The 23,601-nt window shown below is 41.1% G+C and overlaps 1 protein-coding gene across 1 annotated transcript; it reads left to right on the forward strand.

Moving 5' to 3' along the window:
• Nucleotides 1-1,951: 1,951 nt before the first annotated feature.
• LOC135474127 (sodium- and chloride-dependent glycine transporter 1-like) lies at nt 1,952-22,629 on the forward strand. Its single transcript, XM_064754145.1, is given in 16 exon segments — nt 1,952-2,002; nt 7,225-7,477; nt 7,734-7,865; nt 8,371-8,565; nt 9,153-9,240; nt 10,129-10,261; nt 10,832-10,966; nt 11,668-11,771; nt 12,181-12,305; nt 12,860-12,904; nt 12,907-12,971; nt 14,751-14,879; nt 15,415-15,514; nt 16,396-16,496; nt 17,044-17,208; nt 20,858-22,629. Coding segments are annotated over 16 exon segments (2,055 nt in total). The 3' UTR covers nt 21,092-22,629.
• The last annotated feature ends 972 nt before the right edge of the window (nt 22,630-23,601 follow it).

Consider the following 23,601-nt stretch of genomic DNA (forward strand, 5'->3'; position numbering starts at 1 on the left):
GATTTAAACTCGGCCAGATATTTTATTCAACCCTGTATAGTTGACGTCGAGTACACCATATATTAGACATACACATTGAGTAGATAACTGTAAAATATCTAACATCAAAGATGCTTGAGTAAACTCAGTGCAAACAATACTTGTTCCAACAATTTTTAACGACATAATTCAGAAGCCTTTGGTACTGTTTATTCAACTTTAATATTGTAATATGGGGCAAAGTTAAAGGCCTAACAATGGGTTTTACCCTTTGAACTCTCCATTGTTACCTGTGAATGGTGTAGTTTTCAGGTAAACGTGGACAGGGGCGAGTTAGAGTCATTATACACCTGAAGCCTGTTTACCTGAGGAGCTTTGGGACACGAACCAGGTATTGTGTTGCACAGTGGCTCTCCTCAAACAGATGTACATTTCACTTTGGCATGGTATCTTTTATGATATGTCAGGGTTCGCTTAGAACAATAAATAATAAGATGCATAGTTGGACTGTAAGTGCCTACATACATTTACAACACTATCCGTGTAGCTCATGGATGGATAGATGGGCTCGTGGATAACTGTTGGTACGTATGGATGAGTAAATGAAGGTCGCACGGATTAATGGATGAGGAATGAGTGGATGGATGAGTGGACGCATGGATGAATGAATCGGCTGATGGATGGATGAGTAAATGTATGGATAAATGATGGATGTATGGATGAATGGACAAAGGGTTGGATGGATGGATGTATGTATGGATGTATGTATGGATGGATGGATGGATGGATGGATGGATGGATGGATGGATGGATGGATGGATGGGTGGGTGGGTGGGTGGAGGGGTGGATGGGTGAATGAATTGACAAAGGGTTGGATGGATGGATAGATGGATGGATGGATGGATGTGCATGACTGGATTGATCGATTCAAATACAGATATATGAATAGACTGACAAGTGGATGGATGAGAAGATGAATAGATAGAGGGATGGATGGATGGAGGGAAAGATGGAGGTATGGATGGATATCCGTCAGTTGGTTGATTGATTAACTGATTGATTGATTGGCTGTTTTAATGATTGATTGGCTCATCTAATATAACATCTGCGAAGCTTTTTTCACCAGGAAAGATCGTTCATACATTCGACAATCCATAACGCGAGCTTACAATGATTTGTTGTAAATTTTTAAAACTGTCAATGCCCAAAACCATCTCATTTCATCAATGTGATAGCATTTAATATATATTTAACCCCTTTTTACCTGATCCAACGTAGACCGTCGAGAAATCATAGGTGAATCCTTGTTTTGACAATATAACTTCATCATGTTCCAGTTTTAACGAGATCTAGCACATCTCGTCATTTGCAGAAATGTTTGTCTCTTATCTCATTTCACTGGACAGGTGAAAATGCCAATATTGTGAGTGCTCCCGTTCTTTCCACGGATACGTGCATGATTACCAGCATCCTTTGTTCCCTGTAAAGATCGCTGTCTTCCTGTTGATGTCTGTAACACAGTAAATCTTTGGGGTCCCCTGGCCCTAGGTGGATGCGTGAGGTTCAAACTGATAAAAGTGTGTGTGCTCAATTTATTCCTTCCATTGCTGCATATTCCCTCTAAATAAGAACACTCACATACATGTGTAAAGAACTTTGACCCATGAGGTTCTGATTGGGGTAACACTTTTGGAACACAACAAACAGAATTTCTCATCTCACTCCCCCACACAGCTACCATGACGGAACCGCTTATACCATGACCTGCTTCCCTGTTTTTTTTCTGTCCCCGCAGTCTGTTTGAATAGTAATATTTGATCGACATCTAACAGACAGAAGATTAGTATACAGATTGTGTGTACTAGCCAATAGAATACAGCCCATGGCAGTTGAGGGGGGTGGGTTGGGGGGGGGGGGGCACAGTGATGACCTGTAAAACGGCGGCAGCCTCAGTTGAGGGGTAGGACTCAAGATGAAAACAGACATGGAATCTACCACCGCCAATGGAAAGAACGTTGTCACGGTAAGTATTTTCAAGGTTCATTAGTAAAACAGGAAATGTAATCAGTTTTTATCGGAGTTCCAAGAGACATTACACCCTTCATCGTTTTGATTCGAGAGGATACTTCAAAGAAACCATCATTTATTTCTTGCGCATTGAATGTATTTAAAAGTAATCTTAAAAATAAACCATCCTGAGATAATGTATCAAATTTATAAAGTTGCATGGTGCATAGTACAGTTTGTTTGTCATATGTACTATTTCTCCCGACTACTAAATACACCAATAACGAAAAACGGATGATAGAAGCTAAGGAAATGAATTTCCAAAAATAGATATAGGTCAAAATATCTTATTTTTTATCTGATATGTACAGAAAATCAGTATTATTGTCCGGTCAGAACAACTGATAAAAGTGAAGAGGACAGGATCGTTTTTGCACCAACGTAAACATGCATATAAGTGGGGAAGCGGATTCTCGCCATTTGAGCAGAGCAAGCCTAAGAAATGAATCATTCAAGCGGAAGGACATCATTCTGAGGCTCGCCATCTGAACGGAGCAAGCCTAAGATTTTTTTTTTTTTTTTTTTTGATTGGTGTTTTACGCCGTACTCAAGAATATTTCACTTATACGACGGCGGCCAGCATTATGGTGGGTGGAAACCGGGCACAGCCCGGGGGAAACCCACGACCATCCGCAAGCCTAAGAAATGAATCATTCAAGCGGAAGAAAACCATTCTGAGGCTCGCCATTTGAGCAGAGCAAGCCTAAGAAATGAATCATTCAAGCGGAAGAATACCATTCTGAGGCTCGCCATTTGAGCACAACAAGCCTAAGAAATGAATCATTCAAGCGGAAGGACACCATTCTGAGGCTCGCCATTTGAGCACAGCAAGCCTAAGAAATGAATCATTCAAGCGGAAGAACACCATTCTGAGGCTCGCCATCTGAGCACAGCAAGCCTAAGAAATGAATCATTCAAGCGGAAGAACACCATTCTGAGTCTCGCAATCTGAGCAGAGCAAGCCTAAGAAATGAATCATTCAAGCGGGAGAATACCATTCTGAGACTTGAATGATCTCAAGTGCAATTAGATTCTAAAATTATATTTCCAAACTCAAGAAAATCTGATGCAAAGAATACTACCAAGAGGAAAAAATAAAATGGATATCAGAACATATCACAATTCATCCAACATTTTTACTAAACAAATAAACCAGCAAAGATTACAGGCCTGTTAAGTTTGCTAGGTACGAGATAATCGTACCTAACAAATAAAGCAGCAAAGTTTACATAAGTCTGTTAAGTTTGTTAGGCACGAGATAATAGCTCTTTATTTAATTATTTCTATTTATTTATTTTAATGTGGCACGAGAAATAAACATTAAGTGACTGCACAAAGTACCGTATAATGCTTTTCTTCTTTTTTAGAAACCAAATTATTTTATGATATGTGTCTGAAATCCAGGCATATTGTCTATAAACTAAATGAAAACTAAAGTTATATTATTAAATTGGAAAACAGGATGATGTTTACATTTATTGTTTCACTGTGCATACATAGGGAAATCCGAGGCACTGACGAAAGCAAATTATTGTAGTAATTTTCTATAGTTATTATTCTTTTTACATTAATTTCATACCTTTTCTACGCCTTTTAGACATCTGTGAAAGTTACGATCAAGTTTTACAGGTTATTGGAATGCTTTCGCTTCTAAGATACTTTTGTATGAATTGAGTATGTTGAAGCATACGAATTTGTGATACGGTATCTAGGTGTGAATGGACAAAGAATGGGGATGTGTGACGTTGCTGGCAATAAAACTGCTGTACGAATTTGTGATACGGTATCTAGGTGTGAATGGACAAAGAATGGGGATGTGTGACGTTGCTGGCAATAAAACTGCTGTACGAATTTGTGATACGGTATCTAGGTGTGAATGGACAAAGAATGGGGATGTGTGACGTTGCTGGCAATAAAACTGCTGTACGAATTTGGATGTGGTGGGCCCAATCAACTAAACCATTTCTAACTTACGTGAAAATATGAAATATGATTTTAGAGCTTTTAGTATGGGCGGTGGGGGGAGGGGGGTAGCGCTTACAAATTAAAATTTGGACCACTTCATCAGTATAACCTTAAAAATGTACACGAATTTTGTACATTAGATCTGAACAAATACGGAGGGGTTTACAAAGTCGAAGACGCTGTATTCTGCACGGGTGCGGCGACTAGATTTAAACAGACGAGGAATGGTGATTGTAACATTGATTATAATAAACACACTCATCCACTGTGAGCGCGACAGGCTCTGAAATTCAGCTACAACCACATGATGTCGCCATATGTGGATACACGACACCGATACGGCATCTACATGTGAATATTAGACGAGGCATTGTGTACAAGTGATGATCATGAAAATGTATCGCTGTACAAAAAGTGGATACGGAAAATAAATGTTCATGGACGATGAAGTGACATTGTTGACAATTGTATCGCCTTACAAATAGGGGATACGGGATATCGATCTTCAGGGACGATGAAGTGACGTTGTTGACAATTGTATCGCCTTACAAATAGCGGATACTGCATATCGATCTTCAGGGACGATGAAGTGACGTTGTTGACAATTGTATCGCCTTACAAATAGGGGAAACTGCATATCGATCTTCATGGACGATGAAGTAACATTGTTGACAATTGTATCGCCTTACAAATAGCGGATACGGGATATCGATCTTCAGGGACGATGAAGTGACGTTGTTGACAATTGTATCGCCTTACAAATAGCGGATACTGCATATCGATCTTCAGGGACGATGAAGTGACGTTGTTGACAATTGTATCGCCTTACAAATAGCGGATACTGCATATCGATCTTCATGGACGATGAAGTAACATTGTTGACAATTGTATCGCCTTACAAATATCGGATACGGCATATCGATCTTCATGGACGATGAAGTGACGTTGTTGACAATTGTATCGCCTTACAAATAGCGGATAAGGCACATGGATCTTCGTGGACGATGAAGTAACATTGTTGACAATTGTATCGCCTTACAAATATCGGATACGGCATATCGATCTTCATGGACAATGAAGTGACATTGTTGACAATCGTATCGCCTTACAAATAACGGATACGGCACATAGATCTTCGTGGACGATCAAGTGACATTGTTGACAATTGTATCGCCTTATACAATTGTATCGCCGTGGATACAAAACCCACGACCATCCGCAGGTTGCGTTGACAGTTGTATCGCCTTACAAATAAAAGGTACAGCATATAGATCTAGGCAGTGGATCGTGGTCGAGTGGTTAAGGTGCTTGGAAAGGAAATTTGTAGATTCTTGGGCTTTTCATGGGACTTAACTGTCGACGACGTACATATATCCGTTTGCGAAGTCTACAGCTCCTATAGGAACGCTATTCTCTCCAACTAGTAAGTAACGTGTCAAAGGACGATGGTTTGCGACGATAGATTGCATCGAGATCCCAACGAGATTTAGTTGAAAATCGCACTATTACTATTTCTATCTAATATCGTTGTGGTCTTTATGGGCATTTATAACAACATGGCCGAAACCGGCTTCCACAGTTTACCAAGACTATAGCCTATAGTCTATTATAGGATTATCTCCCCCGGGCGGGCCCGTACAACCTATCAGTTTTCCACCCCACAACTCAAATCTAACGATTAGGCGCTTCCCTCCTCACCTGTTAACCAGGGGTAATTTTCCATCACGCATGAGTCGCACTCACGTCACATCGATTAATTTTTTTTTATGAAATGTTAGACAAACCTGGTGTTCAGAAAAAAGCTGATAACGATAGCTGTCACATCAGCGACATAAAATGTTTGTATTGGATTTTTATCGGGTCAATGACTAAACCTGACTAAACCTAAATATATTAAGCATTAACAGCCGTTAAAAACTTGGGAGCGAACATTCATCTGACAAAGAGAAAATCGTAACTGAGGTACATATCTTCATCTATTTAAATGAAAACACCAATCATGAATTTGAATTTGCATATTTTTACACTTGCAAAACTTCCATTACTTCTATCATCGCGCAGAACCAGTGAATGGTTCGATCACTAACCCATCAGTGTGACGCAAGTCGCGTACCTTGCAGTCGCCCATTTTGGCTACGTCCATGAGTGTTAACGTGAAACGGGCCCCACACTTTACAGCGGAGTGTGTGAAGCATATTCTGTTATTATGCACTGTTTGGACTACCTGTTGATACTATAATGAAGGGGTAACATTTCCCGCTCGATGGCCACTCAGGTCCTAGCTGGATTGGGTGAGTACTCCGTAGCCAGTTTGTTTACAAAACGTTATCACAAAGGCAGGATTGACTAATAGATAAAAAAACATAAGGCAGGAAATGGGATCCCCATTGCCGAGATATAGGTTGATAAACTATGTATTAAACTGCAGTATTAAGTTTACCTTGCGTGTATAAGTATTCTTATTTTTACGAAAAGTGATGAAGGCCTCTGTACGCCTACTTGGCGCATGTTTTCGATCTAGGCTCTTAAAGAACCACAGGCTCTAACACTAAACTAAACATTCTTTTCTATGTGGATTATTTCCCTCTATTAAAAACTTTCCAAATTTTTCGCGTAGCAGTTCATGGATTTGTACTGAACGTCGCGCTAAAAATATTTCATATATACGGCAGTTGGAGTTCATTTTAAAATGCAGCCGGTAAAGGAAACGGAAGTGGTCGAATTACATCATGGATCTATTGCAATAAACAGACAAACGTTCCCACAAGTGATGAAAAGATTCACACCCCCCCCCCCCCCCTTCCAACGACCCCCACCCCGGCAAAGTGTTTGTAATTTGTATGACATACTGATGGAGATGGAGTGAGCTCCAAACATCTTCATTACTGCTGTGACGGGATGATTCTAGTTTGTCAATACCATATGTGAAAATATGAAAAACACAAACAACGGAAAGACATTGATAAATGTTTTTATTTTATGAAGGATTTACCATCAGTTGTTGGCATTTTGGCAGATTGAATACAAAAGTAAAGTAGGCCTATTCACAAAGACAGCGAATTGTAGCGTAGGTCTTTTACATTTGAACCTAAATATTCCATTCAAAATTTTTTGCCTTGTAAAACGAGTAATTCTATAATCGTTCGTCATCGAGTTACTTTTATTCCTTTTCCAAATGTTGTCGCTTTATTTTATATGGCTTGTTTCAAATAGGCTGTCGGTTTCTCCAAACTCGACTTGAAGGATGAAAAACCTCCGCCATATTCCTCCACTTTGGCTGCTGACGACATCGCTGGGGACGACAAAACCGTGGACGACGCCGAGTCCGAGGTGTCTGGTGGAGATGAAAACAAAGAACGTGGTAACTGGAGCGGAAAACTGGACTTTATCCTGTCTTGTATAGGATTTGCCGTTGGAATCGGAAACGTCTGGAGGTTTCCCTACAAGTGCTATGATAACGGCGGAGGTAGGCCTATTGCCGTTCGTGTACAATGCATATGATGGCTAATATTTATTTCCGTCCTCCCCTAGACCAAAAAGTGTACTAAAACATACATACACATATACATGCATAAATAAGTTTAAATAGCGACTCCATTCCATGGCATGATTTGCGCCACGGCAATCAGAGGTGTATTACAAGATATTCTTAGTCAGAATTCCTCTTGTTCTAATGACAGCGAAATTAGTAAAATCTTACCAAAGCCGCCATTTTGTTTTAGGCGCCTTTCTGATACCGTACACGCTGATGTTGGTTCTGGCTGGTTTACCCCTATTTTTTCTTGAGCTGAGTTTTGGTCAGTTTTCGTCACTAGGGCCGATCACTGTCTGGAAGATCAGCCCACTTTTCAAGGGTAAGACAGAGTTAAGCAGAATATCGAGTTTTCTCAATGAAGTAATTAGGCTAAAAAATGATAAACATCCACAAACTAACGTGCGCGTAACCGTAAGCCTTGTGGTCATGGTGATAACGTGTATATTTAGTGCTGCGTTGATGGTGAAACGCGGTCTGAGAATTTGAAAGTGTTTGTTCACATTCCTGTATAATTCCAGCTGACCATAGCTTTCTTGTGGAATATCTATTACTGTGCAATTCCTCACTAAACACGTTACATGTTAAATATTATATTTTATCAGGAATCAGGGGGCACTTTCACAAAACTGCGTGTGTCAAACTTCTCTTAACTTTTTATCATAAATGACGTGGAATGGGTTAAAGCGCCATCAGGCGACGGGAATGACGAGAGAAGTTAAGAAAAATTGTTTTACGAAGTTTCTTAAAAGTGCCTCCAGACACTGTGTTATATTGTGATCATACCTGTCTTGGTGTAGACTTTATACAATGTCATGTCTAACCAGGTATCGGCTACTGTATGGTGATCATTTCCATACTGGTGGACATCTACTACAACGTCATCATTGGCTGGTCATTCTACTTTCTGTTCCGGTCCTTTACCTCTGTGTTACCATGGTCACACTGTGATAACGACTGGAACACCGAAATGTGTGTGGAGATCGGAAACCTAAATTCCAGCAGGGTGCAGAATATTACTGGTTAGTGGTTAGTGTGCTGTACAGTATATGTCATCGTCGTTGATAGAGGGTGGAAAAGAAGTACGGTAGGTCACATGATCACTCTTGTGAGTCCAAATTGGCCAAGCTTGGTATGTACAATTACAGCTAACGCCAGATCACATGGGACTGAGTAAGAGACTAATTTTATGTGATTACGAAAATAAAAAAAGCATTATTATTGTTGTTTATTCCACATCTCTGCTAGAAAACGCAAAAATGAGCTCATGCGGCACGATGCTTAATGTATTTTTCCTAAATATATATACTTTGTGCTATCACTGCAAACTTTATTACAACTTGAATAAAACTAATTGTATTGTACCTGTACATGTACAACTGTTGACAGTATTGAAAACCGTTATGGCTTGGCTTGCAATTCGGCCAATTCGGTGGACAAACATTTTCAGATTGTTGTGGGTGTTCGAAGAAGCAGAATGGAATACAGGGGTCTGCATTTACTAGAATCTGGCGGTTAGAGAAAATGCTGCGTCATGCCAGATTATACACGTTACTAGTTTTGATTTGGCTCCAATGCGTCTGTAATATCCATATGTTCTCATTCAAAGAACGACTGTGTCAGTTAGCTCTTAATGCCAGCCCCAATGCTAACTGTACGCTGCCCAAGTTCTCAACACCCAGTGAAGAATTCTGGATGTAAGTAAAACCTACCTTCAGATACTGTATACTTATCAACAGTGGCGAACGTTTTGATCATTAAAATAGTTTGTTCAGTTCCAAACAATCCTTGCTAGATAAAGAATAAGCAGAACACCAAAGTTTTTTCTATAATATAGCGAAGTGAACATAGCAGTGCTAGTAAAACGAAACATATATGCTTATATATTGACTAGACAAACTAAACTTACCTCTGATATAACCTTTAATATTTATTTATATATTCCATTAGAGTTTTACCCCGCATATGGTATATCCATAAGATGGATATGAAGTAATTAGGTGGTATGGCAAGGAAGGCAGATGTACAAATTAACACACTGAGTTCTGTTCTTCCAACTGTACAAGATTCCCGCTTGCCAGCTTGCCAGGTGGCTTGAAGATTCAGAGGGGTACCACTTTCTGGAACCTTGGACTGGTTTCCTGACTGGTTTCCAGATTGGTTTCCTGATTGTTTGTTTGATTTGTGCCGAAATTCCTCCTTAGGTTTGGTACCGGTAACGTTTGCACAAACTTTACCAGGGTCGGGAAAAATAGATTTTGCTTTGTTAAGAGCTGTTTCAGTCTGACGAGTAATATTAATGGCCTTGGCCAGTTCGAGATGGAGTTCGAGCAACAGGTGTTCACGGATTCTTTGCTCACAACTATTCCACTGCTCAGTGAAAATGTCTAACAACCAATGCTATTCACTGACCAGAACAAATCTCTGCACGAATGTGGAACCTGACGTTTAGATATTCTACACTTTGATATTCTCATGCCAATATTATTAACCGCAATCATCCGTAACATGTTTTGGATCTTCCAAGTGTACTTTCATTCTGAACCACATCAAGCTCGGTACATGCTATTACTCCCTCTCTGCAGACGCCACGTGTTGAACCAGACAGACGGTCTTCACGACATCGGGTCCATACGTTGGCAGACGTCGCTGTGTCTCGTATTCGCTTGGCTCGTCATCTTCCTCTGTATGGTCAAGGGTGTAAAATCGTCAGGAAAGGTACGAGTCATAGAAACCAAAGATTACACTCCTTAGCCTTTGTATTTATTTGTATGCTGTTTCATGCCGTACTCAAGAAATATTCACTTACTAGTATACGATAGCGGTCAGTCATGGGTTAAATTTAATCCAGATTGTTCTGTATAACGCAGGGACTTTTGGCTTGTTCTGACGACTTTTCTGCACGTGACGTGCTGACTTCCACACCAAACTGGTGGAAGATAAATGGTCTTCAGCGAACTTAAAACTATACAAACGATCCAATCCTCCACGAGCAATCAAAGTGAATCTTCTACAAATTACGTCAGGCCTGCTTTAATATATCAGATGAGAGTAGAGTTGACATGCACAGAAACCATCGGCTACAAATTGCGGCTACGTTGCCTGATTCACCATTGGGAAATGTCTGGAGAAATACTATCACAAATTATTATCTGTTGATTACAAAGCTAAGAAATCCTTCAGAATGTGTCTTTTGCTTCAGGATATTAGATTGTAAAAAATATTGGGAATTTAAAAAAAAAAGGCAAAAAATCAGCTGTTGAATTAATAAACATTTTCGTTGTTCAGGTTGTATACGTCACGGCGACATTCCCTTACGTGGTTCTCCTCATCTTGCTGGTCCGTGGCTGCACGCTAGAGGGCGCTGTGGATGGTATTATATTCTACTTGACTCCAAAATGGGAATATCTCCTGAGGGCCCAGGTGAAAACCCTCAAACTCTCATGATGTGTTTATATGTTATGTTTATACGTTTAACCCGTCGTGACATCATTTTTCTTTCAAAGAAAAGATAACAAATAATATAACCTTAGTTATTTCGGAAGGAGAGAGAGAGGGGGGGGGGGGGGGAATAGACTTAAACAGCCACAGCCATTTTGCGATGACGTGCCTGGTAACTGTACCCAGCTGAATACTCTCGCTGACTACAGGGTCACGTGACCTGGTGGAGATTTTTCCCACTGCCTCTGTTCACTTACCTTGACCAATGAGATAGACAATCGGATCACTTCCGTTAGTTCCAGAATATTTCACTTGTACATGGATAACACGTGAGTGTTCGAAGTAAACCACTGGCTGTTGGCAAGTAACTTTTCCAACCGTGACGCAAAAATTTTCGCCTCAGGGCTGTTTCAATGTGTAGCCTACACGACATATGAAAATGTTCTGAAGTCATATAGAAATGCTTCACATATTTATAGATGTATTGAAACTTTTCTCTTCTTTTGTGCTACCCCATCGGTTAACAGCAGTTGGAATTCTTAGAGCTTCTGGAATTAGCTGGTTGATATTTTGGCTTACTTGAAGAATTTGTGCAGGATGTATGTTTGTGAGAATGTCTCAGCGGCTTCATGTGCTGAAGTCCATGTTCACATTGTGAAAACTCCGTTTCATTCCCCCGACAGACCTGGGCTGTGGCCGCCACACAGATCTTCTACTCTCTGGGGCCGGCTTTTGGCGGATTGATCACCATGGCGTCTTACAATCGCTTCAACAACAACTGCTACAGGTGGGCTGGTGGTGGGCTCAAAATACTCGAGTACTGTCAAATGATTCCAATGCTAAAGTGTAAGAATACTTTTGAACAAAAGGCATTCAAATCCTCTTAACAAACCATACCTATGTGTGATTTAACTGATTTTTTTATTTGATTTCTTTATTGGACTGGTGTTTTACGCTATACTCCAGAATATTTCACTTAGTTGACGGCGGACAGCATTATGGTGGCAGGACCTTCCCATTCACGAGAGGAGAAGAAGCCAACATGAGGTAGACTTGAACTCAGAATGGCCGCATTAGTGAGAGGCCTCGGCGTCATTGTGCTACGCTAGCACGCTACAAATTGGTACCATTGTCCATACAACGTATGACTTATTGCGATCGGCAGTATGCTTACCCATGATTCCTTTCTCTTCTAGGGACGCCCTTATCGTCTCCTTTCTGAACAGTGCCACGAGCGTGTTCGCCGGGTTTGTTATCTTCTCGCTGATTGGCTTCATGGCACGGATGATGAATAAAGATCCTTCTGAGGTGGTCGATCAGGGTGAGTGGCAGTGAAACGATTAATCCCGATCCTAACGACCAACAAACAGTTCGTTTAAAGATGTAATGTTTTAAGCGAAACAAAAATTCAGCTGGTAACATACATCAAAAAACTTTAAAATTACTACACTGCTAGACATCACTGTGGTTGTCAATACGTTATCTCGCTTCTTACTGAACAGTACCATGGAAATATATATAACCTGATTATCACAGAAGAGTGGTTATCTCCTCATAGTGAGGAACACTGTTATCCTTCTGTTGCTTATTACCGCAACCGCAGGAAAGCATTAGTTTATAAAATATTTCACGGAAACATGTTTTTTTTTCAAGATTTTCTTACCAAGACCTCCCATGATACAACCTGGGGATGGTCGTGGCTTTCCCCCGGGCTCTGCCGGGATTCCTCCCATCATAACGCTGGTGGCCGTCGTATGAGTGAAATATACTTGCGTACGGTGTGAAAACACCAATGAAACAAATAAATAAATTCCTAGCCAAGATGATCACTTTTTTCCGAAGAGTCTCGCAACTATTCTGTTCCTTCTACCCTAGGTCCTGGCCTGGCGTTTATTGTGTATCCTGAAGGGATAGCCCAGATGCAGTCTCACCTTTATGGGCTGTTCTCTTCTTCATCATGCTGCTGACGCTAGGCATCGGCAGTCAGGTATGTAGAAGAGCCCACAGGCTACATTATCTTTATTGTAACCCAAGCTAGAATGACCTGCAGGCAAGCAACCATAGCGTAGTAAAGGGTAAGGAAGATGTAATGGGCAATACATTTCAGCACAACAATCCCCACGATATTCCCGCTAAACTCACCCAACTGTGTTAGGGTGGGTTACATATGTGCTGATCATAAAGCACAGAAATAATAGTGGAAACAATTCTTTGTTTGTTTCTACAGAACACAGAATGTTACAAACCAGATTTGACAGTAAATCACACCTTAAAAAATATGTTTGATACAGAATAGTTCCTTCCTTATTAAGTACAAAAAAAAAACCAGCTCAGATACGCCAGGGGTGTGAGAAGTAGACCCTACATTAAATGCTTTATTAATTGAGTAAATAGCTTTCCCATATCTGGAACAGCATACATGCGACACCTGTCCTGACCATACTGTTTTCTGTGTTTCAAGCACTCCATGAATGACTGTTCAATTAAGCGATTTATTATGCACTAAGCTGCTGAATAGCTTAATTCAAGGACACAACTCTCACCGTACAATTAGCCCTTAAAAATAGGATCTGATTCTCTGCGACTGATACCCGTGAAAATGTTCAGATATTGGACTTCCCACTGAATCCACGTTGCTCCCATTCTCCGCCTTAGATTCTGGGGTCAGCTATTGGATACCTGTAGTGATATAATGTACTGTTGTAGCACGATGACTACACGGCTGTTATATACCGCTTCGGTAGACTGACGTCCACCTCGAAGCCGGGAGACATGGGGGTCAAACCCAGGTCGGGTCATATCAAAGACAAAGACACAAGAAAACACAGTATATGTACATACACCTAATGACTCCTCCTAATGATTGTTAAGTACGACGTAAACCGAAAGCATACATACATCCCGTTCACATATATGCTTCCAGGTTATACCTGTTAAACATGTTCTCTGCACCATAAGGCCGCAATATTGCCGATGTGGCTTTAAACTATAATCCATAATCACCACCCACTCATCCCCCACCCCCACCCTCACTGTCGGCTTGACAGTGGTGACAAGAAGCAGTAGAAGGTGCTCGTTGGGCCGGGGTGATCTTTTGCGCAGACGTAGGCCTACATTCGTGGAAATAGGTTACAAATCTCTGGTTGATTTTTCCTTACCATTCATGTGATAAATTTATCGGCGTCAGCTAAAAGGATGTATCCCCCAAGCCCTCACGTGGTATTGTACCATGTACTACAATGACAAGTTTCAACTTTTATCTACATTATATGAAAATTCAAACGTAGCATGACCTTGGGATTTTTAAACTGTTGCTAATGGAAGAGAATTTTCGCACTGTATGGCAGACTTATCCACGCAATGCCCGATGACGATTCGGGGACAAATATTGGGTCCACGAATTCCCTGAAATGCCCGTGTATAACCTATGTACATTCCACGTGTGTAACTTTGGGCAGTAAATTGTCAATTTTTCCCCGGGAACGCCGGTTCTTATATCTAGAAAACGATTATCATATTTGAGTATGACTTTAAACAACAATCATTTATAAATAAGTAAAACAGATCATAAATTTTAAAATCACAAAGCATGCTTTGTATTGCAATAAAAATGGATCAAATTTTATACGATTAGGCTGGTTGTATTATAGTATCGCGATTTTTTCCGGTTTCATGGTAACCAGTTACCAATTCTCCTAAATATTATATATACACAGGAATATATTTCTTCAGGTATATATTAAATTCATCTTAATTCTTCTTACAGTTTGTGATGGTGGAGAACGTAATCAGCGCTATTGTGGACGAGTACCCGGTACTGAGAATCAGGAAGACGTGGGTGACGCTGGTCACGTGTGTGGTCATGTGTCTGCTGGGCCTCCCCATTTGCACACAGGTAACAAGCGCCGGAGTGGCTGCTAGGGACAATCACGGCCTGTTACAATGCATTCTCATTACAACGCTTTAGACAGCTCAAATCAAAAGGGAAGTGTGTCTTTAATCGATAAAATAAAAATTGTTACTGATAGATTGGCAAATGTTTGAGCACTGCATCAAGGCGAAAGACAATTTCTGATTTGTTGAAATCCCAGCACGTCTTTCACAACGCATGCGTGAGGTCTCTATCAATGTATCCGGGTTGAGAGATGACTGAATTGAACCAATGTAGTAGGAAACCTTTTAGCAATATAACAATACTGTTTTAAGAACAAAATGATGGCCTCGCTAGCTTTACAAGTTCACTCGTGAAACTACTAATCATGACTGTATTACCAAAGTTGTTCAAAGTCTGTCAAGTATATCTTAAGAGCGGCTCGTCTTAGTTTCTTACCTAATAAACCTTCAATAAACGAGTAGGCCCCTATCATTTGACATGATTTAGTGTATATACCAATGCGAGGTTGAACTAATGCCGTCTGATATTGTTTTAGGGGGGGATATACCTTTTTGTTCTGCTGGAGAACTACGCCGCGGGATTTTCACTACTTATCGTCGCTTTCCTCGAATGTATCGTTCTTACCTGGGTGTACGGTAGGTCTCCTCTCGGAGGGCTCCTAATTGTATGCTTTTTCCGTCAAACGGAAAAGCTGTATAATGACGTTATAGGCAAAGACCACTCTAAAATGAAGTATATATCAGATAAAAGGCCACAAAGATAGTTGGAATTTATTTGTTTTAGAATTTTCTAACCGAGAAAAATTGTGTTAAAAGATCAGATTTCACGGTGGTCTGTTGTGACCCAGAAAGTATCGATTAGGGCATATCTATCCTTTTTGTTTGAAATAATTCGTTCCAAGGTCTAATCAGCGAATACATTCATGGGTCTATATGCATTTTGAATGATGAAATGTAGCAGTCTAACGTGTGTTAATTTGCAAAACCCGTATGTGGTTCCCATTGTGGTCATGTAGAAATGCCACCATTGAATAAAATATTCAAATGCATTTTACTAAATTAAAGGGTAAAATAAAATAAATCCAACTATTTTCCCTGGACAATTTTTAATGGCCTTTTATCTGATACATACTCATTTTAATGTTTTTAGTGTTTAGTGCCTTTAAGTGAAAGGAAAAAATAATCTACTCATATAATCCGCCTCGTATGAACCGCATGATACACTGAACAAATTATCGCCAAATTACATCAGTGAAGAATAAACTGATATAAACCTTATAGCAAAGAGTAAAGGCATTCTGTTTTGTGTTCTGTTTGCTAGAGGAGCCAGTTCCACAAAGCCATTTCTGATCAACTCAGAACGTTGTGCAAAATTATGAGACCTTTAATTATCACCGTGTCCAGATTAACTAAGCATATTTAAAAAGTTTTTAATTTTGATTTAAATAAAAAAGCCGCAATGTGGAATTTCATCTTGTCAGGCTGTAAATCCCTAATATTTTCTTCTATGTCTGCAGGTTACGAAAACTTTGCTAATGACATACACATGATGCTGGGATTCAAACCGAATATCTTCTGGAGATTCTGCTGGTGTTTCCTCACTCCCGCCATTTTGTTGGTAAGGACATCTTACTAGATCTTACTTCATCTAGATCCGTCGGGCAAAGGTCTCCCAGAAAGATCCCTAATGCTCTACTCCTGAATCTTGACGTTACAAACATGGGCTACCCCGGCTCATAAGGCCACAGACTCTGAAAGATCTTGTGTCCACTTCAGACAAAAACGGGCCATCTCATAGCAACAAACAGAAAAATAAACGTTACCTTCAGACCTACATGTGTATGTACATTACACATTTTCAGAAAATTATCTTTTGGTTGTTTCGATCTTTACGCAATTATTGCGGTAGGGCATCAAACGTAACAGTTCGGATAAACCATAAGTGGGGTAAACAGGCAAGAGGCCTGATTTCACCGGCTAGGTATGACCGTTTGCCAACTATCACACCGTCGTCGCTAATATGGCTTTGTTTTTCAAGCTGTTGTCTTTTCCATTTATCATTGTTTCCCATCTGTACAGAAAGATTCTACTGTTCTAACCATCTCGTGCGATTTGTTAACGCCGGTATCGCAAATTCTACTTACAGTGTCGTTTCACTGTTTCAGGGTATCATGGTATTTTCGTACGTCCAATACGCACCATCCGTTTATAACCTCTACGTGTTCCCGGCCTGGGGAGAAGCCATGGGCTGGCTGATGATGTGCTGCTCTGTTATCCTTATCCCCACCTTTATGGTCATCCAGTACTGCCGATCTGTCGGATTTGTTCAGGTAAGGACGTATATATCAAGCCATAGCTCTAGGTCCCCACCTTTATGGTCACCCAGTACTGCCGGTCTGTCGGATTTGTTCAGGTAGGGACGTCTATATCAGGTCATCGCTGCTCATCCCTACCTATATGGTGATCCAGTACTGCCGATCTGTCGGATTTGTTCAGGTAAGGACGTCTATATCAGGTCATCGCTGCTCATCCCTACCTATATGGTCATCCAGTGCTGCCAATCTGTCGGATTTGTTCAGGTAAGGACGTCTATATCAGGTCATCGCTGCTCATCCCTACCTTTTTGGTTATCCAGTACTGCCGATCTGTCGGATTTGTTCAGGTAAGGAGGTCTATATCAGGCCACAGCTCCTCGTCCATATTTGTATGGTGATCCAGTTGTGAGGGTCTGTCGGATTTGTTCAGGTAAGGAGGTCTATATCAGGCCATAGCTCCTCGTCCATATTTGTATGGTGATCCAGTTGTGAGGGTCTGTCGGATTTGTTCAGGTAAGGACGTCTATATCAGGCCATTGCTGCTCATCCCTACCTTTTTGGTTATCCAGTACTGCCGATCTGTCGGATTTGTTCAGGTAAGGAGGTCTATATCAGGCCATAGCTCCTCGTCCATATTTGTATGGTGATCCAGTACTGCCGATCTGTCAGATGTGTCCAGGTAAGGACGTCTATATCAGGCCATCGCTGCTCATCCCTACCTTTTTGGTTATCCAGTACTGCTGATCTGTCGGATTTGTTCAGGTAAGGACGTCTATATCAGGCCATAGCTCCTCGTCCATATTTGTATGGTGATCCAGTTCTGAGGGTCTGTCGGATTTCTTCAGGTAAGGAGGTCTATATCAGGCCACTGCTGCTCATCCCTACCTTTTTGGTTATCCAGTACTGCCGATCTGTCGGATTTGTTCAGGTAAGGAGGTCTATATCAGGCCATAGCTCCTCGTCCATATTTGTATGGTGATCCAGTACTGCCGGTCTGTCGGATTTGTTCAGGTAGGGACGTCTATATCAGGTCATCGCTGCTCATCCCTACCTATATGGTGATCCAGTACTGCCGATCTGTCGGATTTGTTCAGGTAAGGACGTCTATATCAGGTCATCGCTGCTCATCCCTACCTATATGGTCATCCAGTGCTGCCAATCTGTCGGATTTGTTCAAGTAAGGACGTCTATATCAGGTCATCGCTGCTCATCCCTACCTTTTTGGTTATCCAGTACTGCCGATCTGTCGGATTTGTTCAGGTAAGGAGGTCTATATCAGGCCACAGCTCCTCGTCCATATTTGTATGGTGATCCAGTTGTGAGGGTCTGTCGGATTTGTTCAGGTAAGGAGGTCTATATCAGGCCATAGCTCCTCGTCCGTATTTGTATGGTGATCCAGTTGTGAGGGTCTGTCGGATTTGTTCAGGTAAGGAGGTCTATATCAGGCCATTGCTGCTCATCCCTACCTTTTTGGTTATCCAGTACTGCCGATCTGTCGGATTTGTTCAGGTAAGGAGGTCTATATCAGGCCATAGCTCCTCGTCCATATTTGTATGGTGATCCAGTACTGCCGATCTGTCAGATGTGTCCAGGTAAGGACGTCTATATCAGGCCATCGCTGCTCATCCCTACCTTTTTGGTTATCCAGTACTGCTGATCTGTCGGATTTGTTCAGGTAAGGACGTCTATATCAGGCCATAGCTCCTCGTCCATATTTGTATGGTGATCCAGTTCTGAGGGTCTGTCGGATTTCTTCAGGTAAGGAGGTCTATATCAGGCCACTGCTGCTCATCCCTACCTTTTTGGTTATCCAGTACTGCCGATCTGTCGGATTTGTTCAGGTAAGGAGGTCTATATCAGGCCATAGCTCCTCGTCCATATTTGTATGGTGATCCAGTACTGCCGGTCTGTCGGATTTGTTCAGGTAAGGACGTCTATATCAAGCCATCGCTGCTCATCCCTACCTTTTTGGTTATCCAGTACAGCCGATCTGTCGGATTTGTTCAGGTAAGGAGGTCTATATCAGGCCATTGCTGCTCATCCCTACCTTTTTGATTATCCAGTACTGCCGATCTGTCGGATTTGTTCAAGTAAGGACGTCTATATCAGGCCATTGCTGCTCATCCCTACCTTTTTGGTTATCCAATACTGCCGATCTGTCGGATTTGTTCAGGTAAGGAGGTCTATATCAGGCCATAGCTCCTCGTCCATATTTGTATGGTGATCCAGTACTGCCGGTCTGTCGGATTTGTTCAGGTAAGGACGTCTATATCAAGCCATCGCTGCTCATCCCTACCTTTTTGTTTATCCAGTACTGCCGATCTGTCGGATATGTTCAGGTAAGGACGTCTATATCAGGCCATCGCTGCTCATCCCTACCTTTTTGATTATCCAGTACTGCCGATCTTTCGGATTTGTTCAGGTAAGGACGTCTATATCAGGCCATTGCTGCTCATCCCTACCTTTTTGATTATCCAGTACTGCCGATTTCTCGGATTTGTTCAGGTAAGGACGTCTATATCAGGTCATAGCTCCTCGTCCATATTTGTATGGTGATCCAGTTGTGAGGGTCTGTCGGATTTGTTCAGGTAAGGAGGTCTATATCAGGCCATAGCTCCTCGTCCATATTTGTATGGTGATCCAGTACTGCCGATCTGTCGGATTTCTTCATGTAAGGACGTCTATATCAGGCCATTGCCGCTCATACCTACCTTTTTGGTCATCTCGTACAGCCGATCTGTCGGATTTGTTCAGGTGAGGACGTCTATATCAAGCCATCGCTGCTCATCCCTACCTTTATGGTCATTCCAGTACTGCCGATCTATCGGTATTGTTCAGGTAAGGACGTCTATATCAGGTCATAGCTCCTCGTCCATATTTGTATGGTGATCCAGTTCTGGCGGTCTGTCGGATTTGTTCAGGTAAGGACGTCTGTATCAGGCCATCGCTGATCATCCCTACCTAAATTGTTGTCCAGTACTGCCGATCTGTCGGATTTGTTCAGGTAAGGACGTCTATATCAGGCCATTGCTGATCATCCCTACCTAAATTGTTGTCCAGTACTGCCGGTCTGTCGGATTTGTTCAGGTAAGGAGGTCTATATCAGGCCATCGCTGATCATCCCTACCTAAATTGTTGTCCAGTACAGCCGATCTGTCGGATTTGTTCAGGTAAGGAGGTCTATATCAGGCCATTGTTGATCATCCCTACCTAAATTGTTGTCCAGTACTGCCGATATGTCGGATTTGTTCAGGTAAGGACGTCTATATCAGGCCATTGCTGATCATCCCTACCTAAATTGTTGTCCAGTACTCCCGATCTTGTTCAGGCATCACTGGAAGTCTATATCAGTCACTGTTCGAGCTCCATTACAAAACGCAAAATGAAATTATTTTATTTTTATTTATATATGAAATATAGCATAGCGTTCAAAGACAACATACACTGTACAAACACTTTGACAGCATGGTTTGAATTAACCAAATTTTTGTTCAGGTTCATGCATATGCTTGAGGTCAACATTCCCCCAATGTTTCCACCTTCGAAGAAACAAAAGCTTGAACAGCTAAATTTGTCCTCACGGCGGCTTTAGATCTAGGATGTGGTCATTGCTGTGGTCAAATCTCTAACCTTAACACTTGTTTCCTATTTTGTTTTACATCAGTCTTGCCGTAAAGTGGTGAACCACAGGAGCGACTGGGGACCGGCCTTAGAGAAATACCGGGCGTTGGATCCGAGGTATAAAACGCGTCTGGAAACAGACCTCGACGTCATAGAACGGAAATCAACGTCAGGCGTCAGTGTTGGGGCCACAGTCAATGACGAAGTCCGGACGAACAATCAACGCAAAGCCGCTTGTAGCAGAACAAATGCGGCATATGAGGAGGACCCTATATAATGGGTATTTAGGATGGCCCTATATGATGCGTAACACGAACCGTGACATTATGTATAGAAGGGGCACTTTTGGGTAACCAGGGCTAACTACGTATTAATCAGATGAACGTCTGTGAGTCGGGCAGAGTCACTGTTTACCATGTCCAGTGACCCCTCAAAATCTACATCACAACGGTTATTGTTTGGCTCTAGTAAACTCCTGCGGGGCACAGTGTAAGCCGCATATATCGAGAATGAAGAGGATCATTTAATAGGACTCATATGCATGTGTATATACCTGTACATACACGTTGTGTGTCCACCCAAAGTGGTCCAACAAATGGATTTATTCCCTTTTTCCACGGAGACTGTAATGTGAACTGAATGTCCAAGGCGGGATCCCATAAGATGGATGCACGTGAATGCATTCAATGGAGGTATTCACAGTGCAAATAGTACTCGCTCTATGGTACTGAACCAAAGGACGTCGTCAGCTGTTTGGCAACAGGGGACAACTGATAGTGATGCTTTGAGCGTCAGTACTTTTCATCTGCCATGTTGACGTACCTGTATAGTATAAAGAAAATAAGAAGAACATTCCACAATGTCAGGTTTCACTGGGTAGTTTTCCACATGTTGCCGATGGATACAGCGAACATTATGCTCATCTTCTCTGAACCCAGTGTTTAACCAGATCCTGTTAAACATTCCCATTTGTAGGACTTGCTCTCATATAGTGAATTTTTTCTACGTAGACCATTTCACCGGCTTTCATTTGGTCCCTTTTGTTGTTGCCTAGAATACATTGTTTGAGTCAAAACTGGAGTTCAAGTCGGCCCTAAGTTTCATTACGAACTCGTATAAGAGGTCGAAGCACGACCGGCATTTTAAATTCTAGCACTACCAACTGAGCGAAATGGTATAATATCCAGTATCTTCATCTTTAGAGCCATCATGTCATCTTGTTTTTCATCATGAAATAATCAGATTTATTTTTAAAATTAACATGTATATTCTTTTTTTAATTTGAACATTTTGTACTTAATAAATTTTGTTTTTTACACCACATCATCTAGCGGATCTATCTATCAGACGCTTTCATTGGCATGTCCCTCTTAATACTGATAAATCTCCAGGGCAATATTTAGCAATACTGACTTAACAAGCACAAGTAAACTGACAGAAAAGTTTGTGTCAGCTGACACCAAAATTCGAGATTTCTGAAAAGTGAATCTGATGGTAGGCTAAACATTCCGTTGCATTGTTTTAATGCGATTGTATGTTAAATGTGATGAGAGCAGGGCATTGAGAGAAGTTCTAGATTTATGACGTCTAACAACTTACAACTATCATCACTGTTTGTTTTGTTTTTTTTTTACCTAATTCGGCTGATAAGCGATGATGCTAGGTTACGTGTATATTTCTACTTCCAGGCATCTACATGAACAGTTAGAATGAAACACTAACTGGGTTAATTTGACAAATGGCCGTATTTTACCAGTTACGTGTGATCAATTGCCAAGAATCAGGAAGTCGTCATTGCTCTGGTTATACTCTCTGAGCCCTGTCTTTGAAGACTGGTCCTATATTTTCTTGACTAACAAAAGCTGGATTAGTCCTTTGATCACCGCTACAAATCACCTAAACAATCAGATGAGTCTTCAGTGATCTACATATATGACTGAGTTAAACTGATTAAATTGGAATACTCAGATTTTTTAGTCTTCCGCCTCACATATTTCTCTTAAAGTACATTTGTTCTTCTGACAAAATGATTTATTTCCTAGTGACGTCATACGAAACATTATCAATCTGATTGAATTATCGCATTTACTTTTTGAATTTATTATTGAATTTACTTAGGAATTTACCGTCGCGTTCACGATTTTTTCAGTCATATCACGATATCATGTGTCCATGTTGCAGGTCGATATCAGTTGTTGTATACTACCAATGCCGATAGTGTACGGACATGGTGTCAGCCAGGATTTGGAGTACCATTTACACCGTGGGTAACCAAATACCAATATTGTCGCCTTTGGAGATTTAACCCTCTTTCTCCAGTACAAAGCTATGGAAGAATTAACAAATCCAATGATACGATACATTTATTGGTTGATTGATTTGTTGGTTGGATGATTTATTTATTTACTCATTCATTCATTCATTCTTTATTGATTCAATGTTCATCCATACATTTCACCCATTATTTCTTTTCTTTCGTTTTCTCCTCCGTGTATTCCTCCCTTCCTTCTTTCACTCCATTCATTCATTCCTTAATTCCCTCATATCAGCTTGTCTGTTGGTTGTTGTTAAACTGAGTTGATTCACAAAATGCCTATTTAATGATATATGATTCTAGTTTTATCAAGAACATTTCGCTTAAACGATGAAGGCGATCAGATTTATAGAGGGGAAGAAATGTTTTTCAGCAATAACCCGAGCCCTCGGGCCTAATAACCACACATTTTTTATCAAAATCTGACAATATTTTGCACACGGAAAGCAAGGCGGTACAGACGCACATACAGA

The sequence above is a fragment of the Liolophura sinensis genome, chromosome 8, assembly GCF_032854445.1.
Source record: "Liolophura sinensis isolate JHLJ2023 chromosome 8, CUHK_Ljap_v2, whole genome shotgun sequence".
Lineage (NCBI taxonomy): Eukaryota > Metazoa > Mollusca > Polyplacophora > Chitonida > Chitonidae > Liolophura > Liolophura sinensis.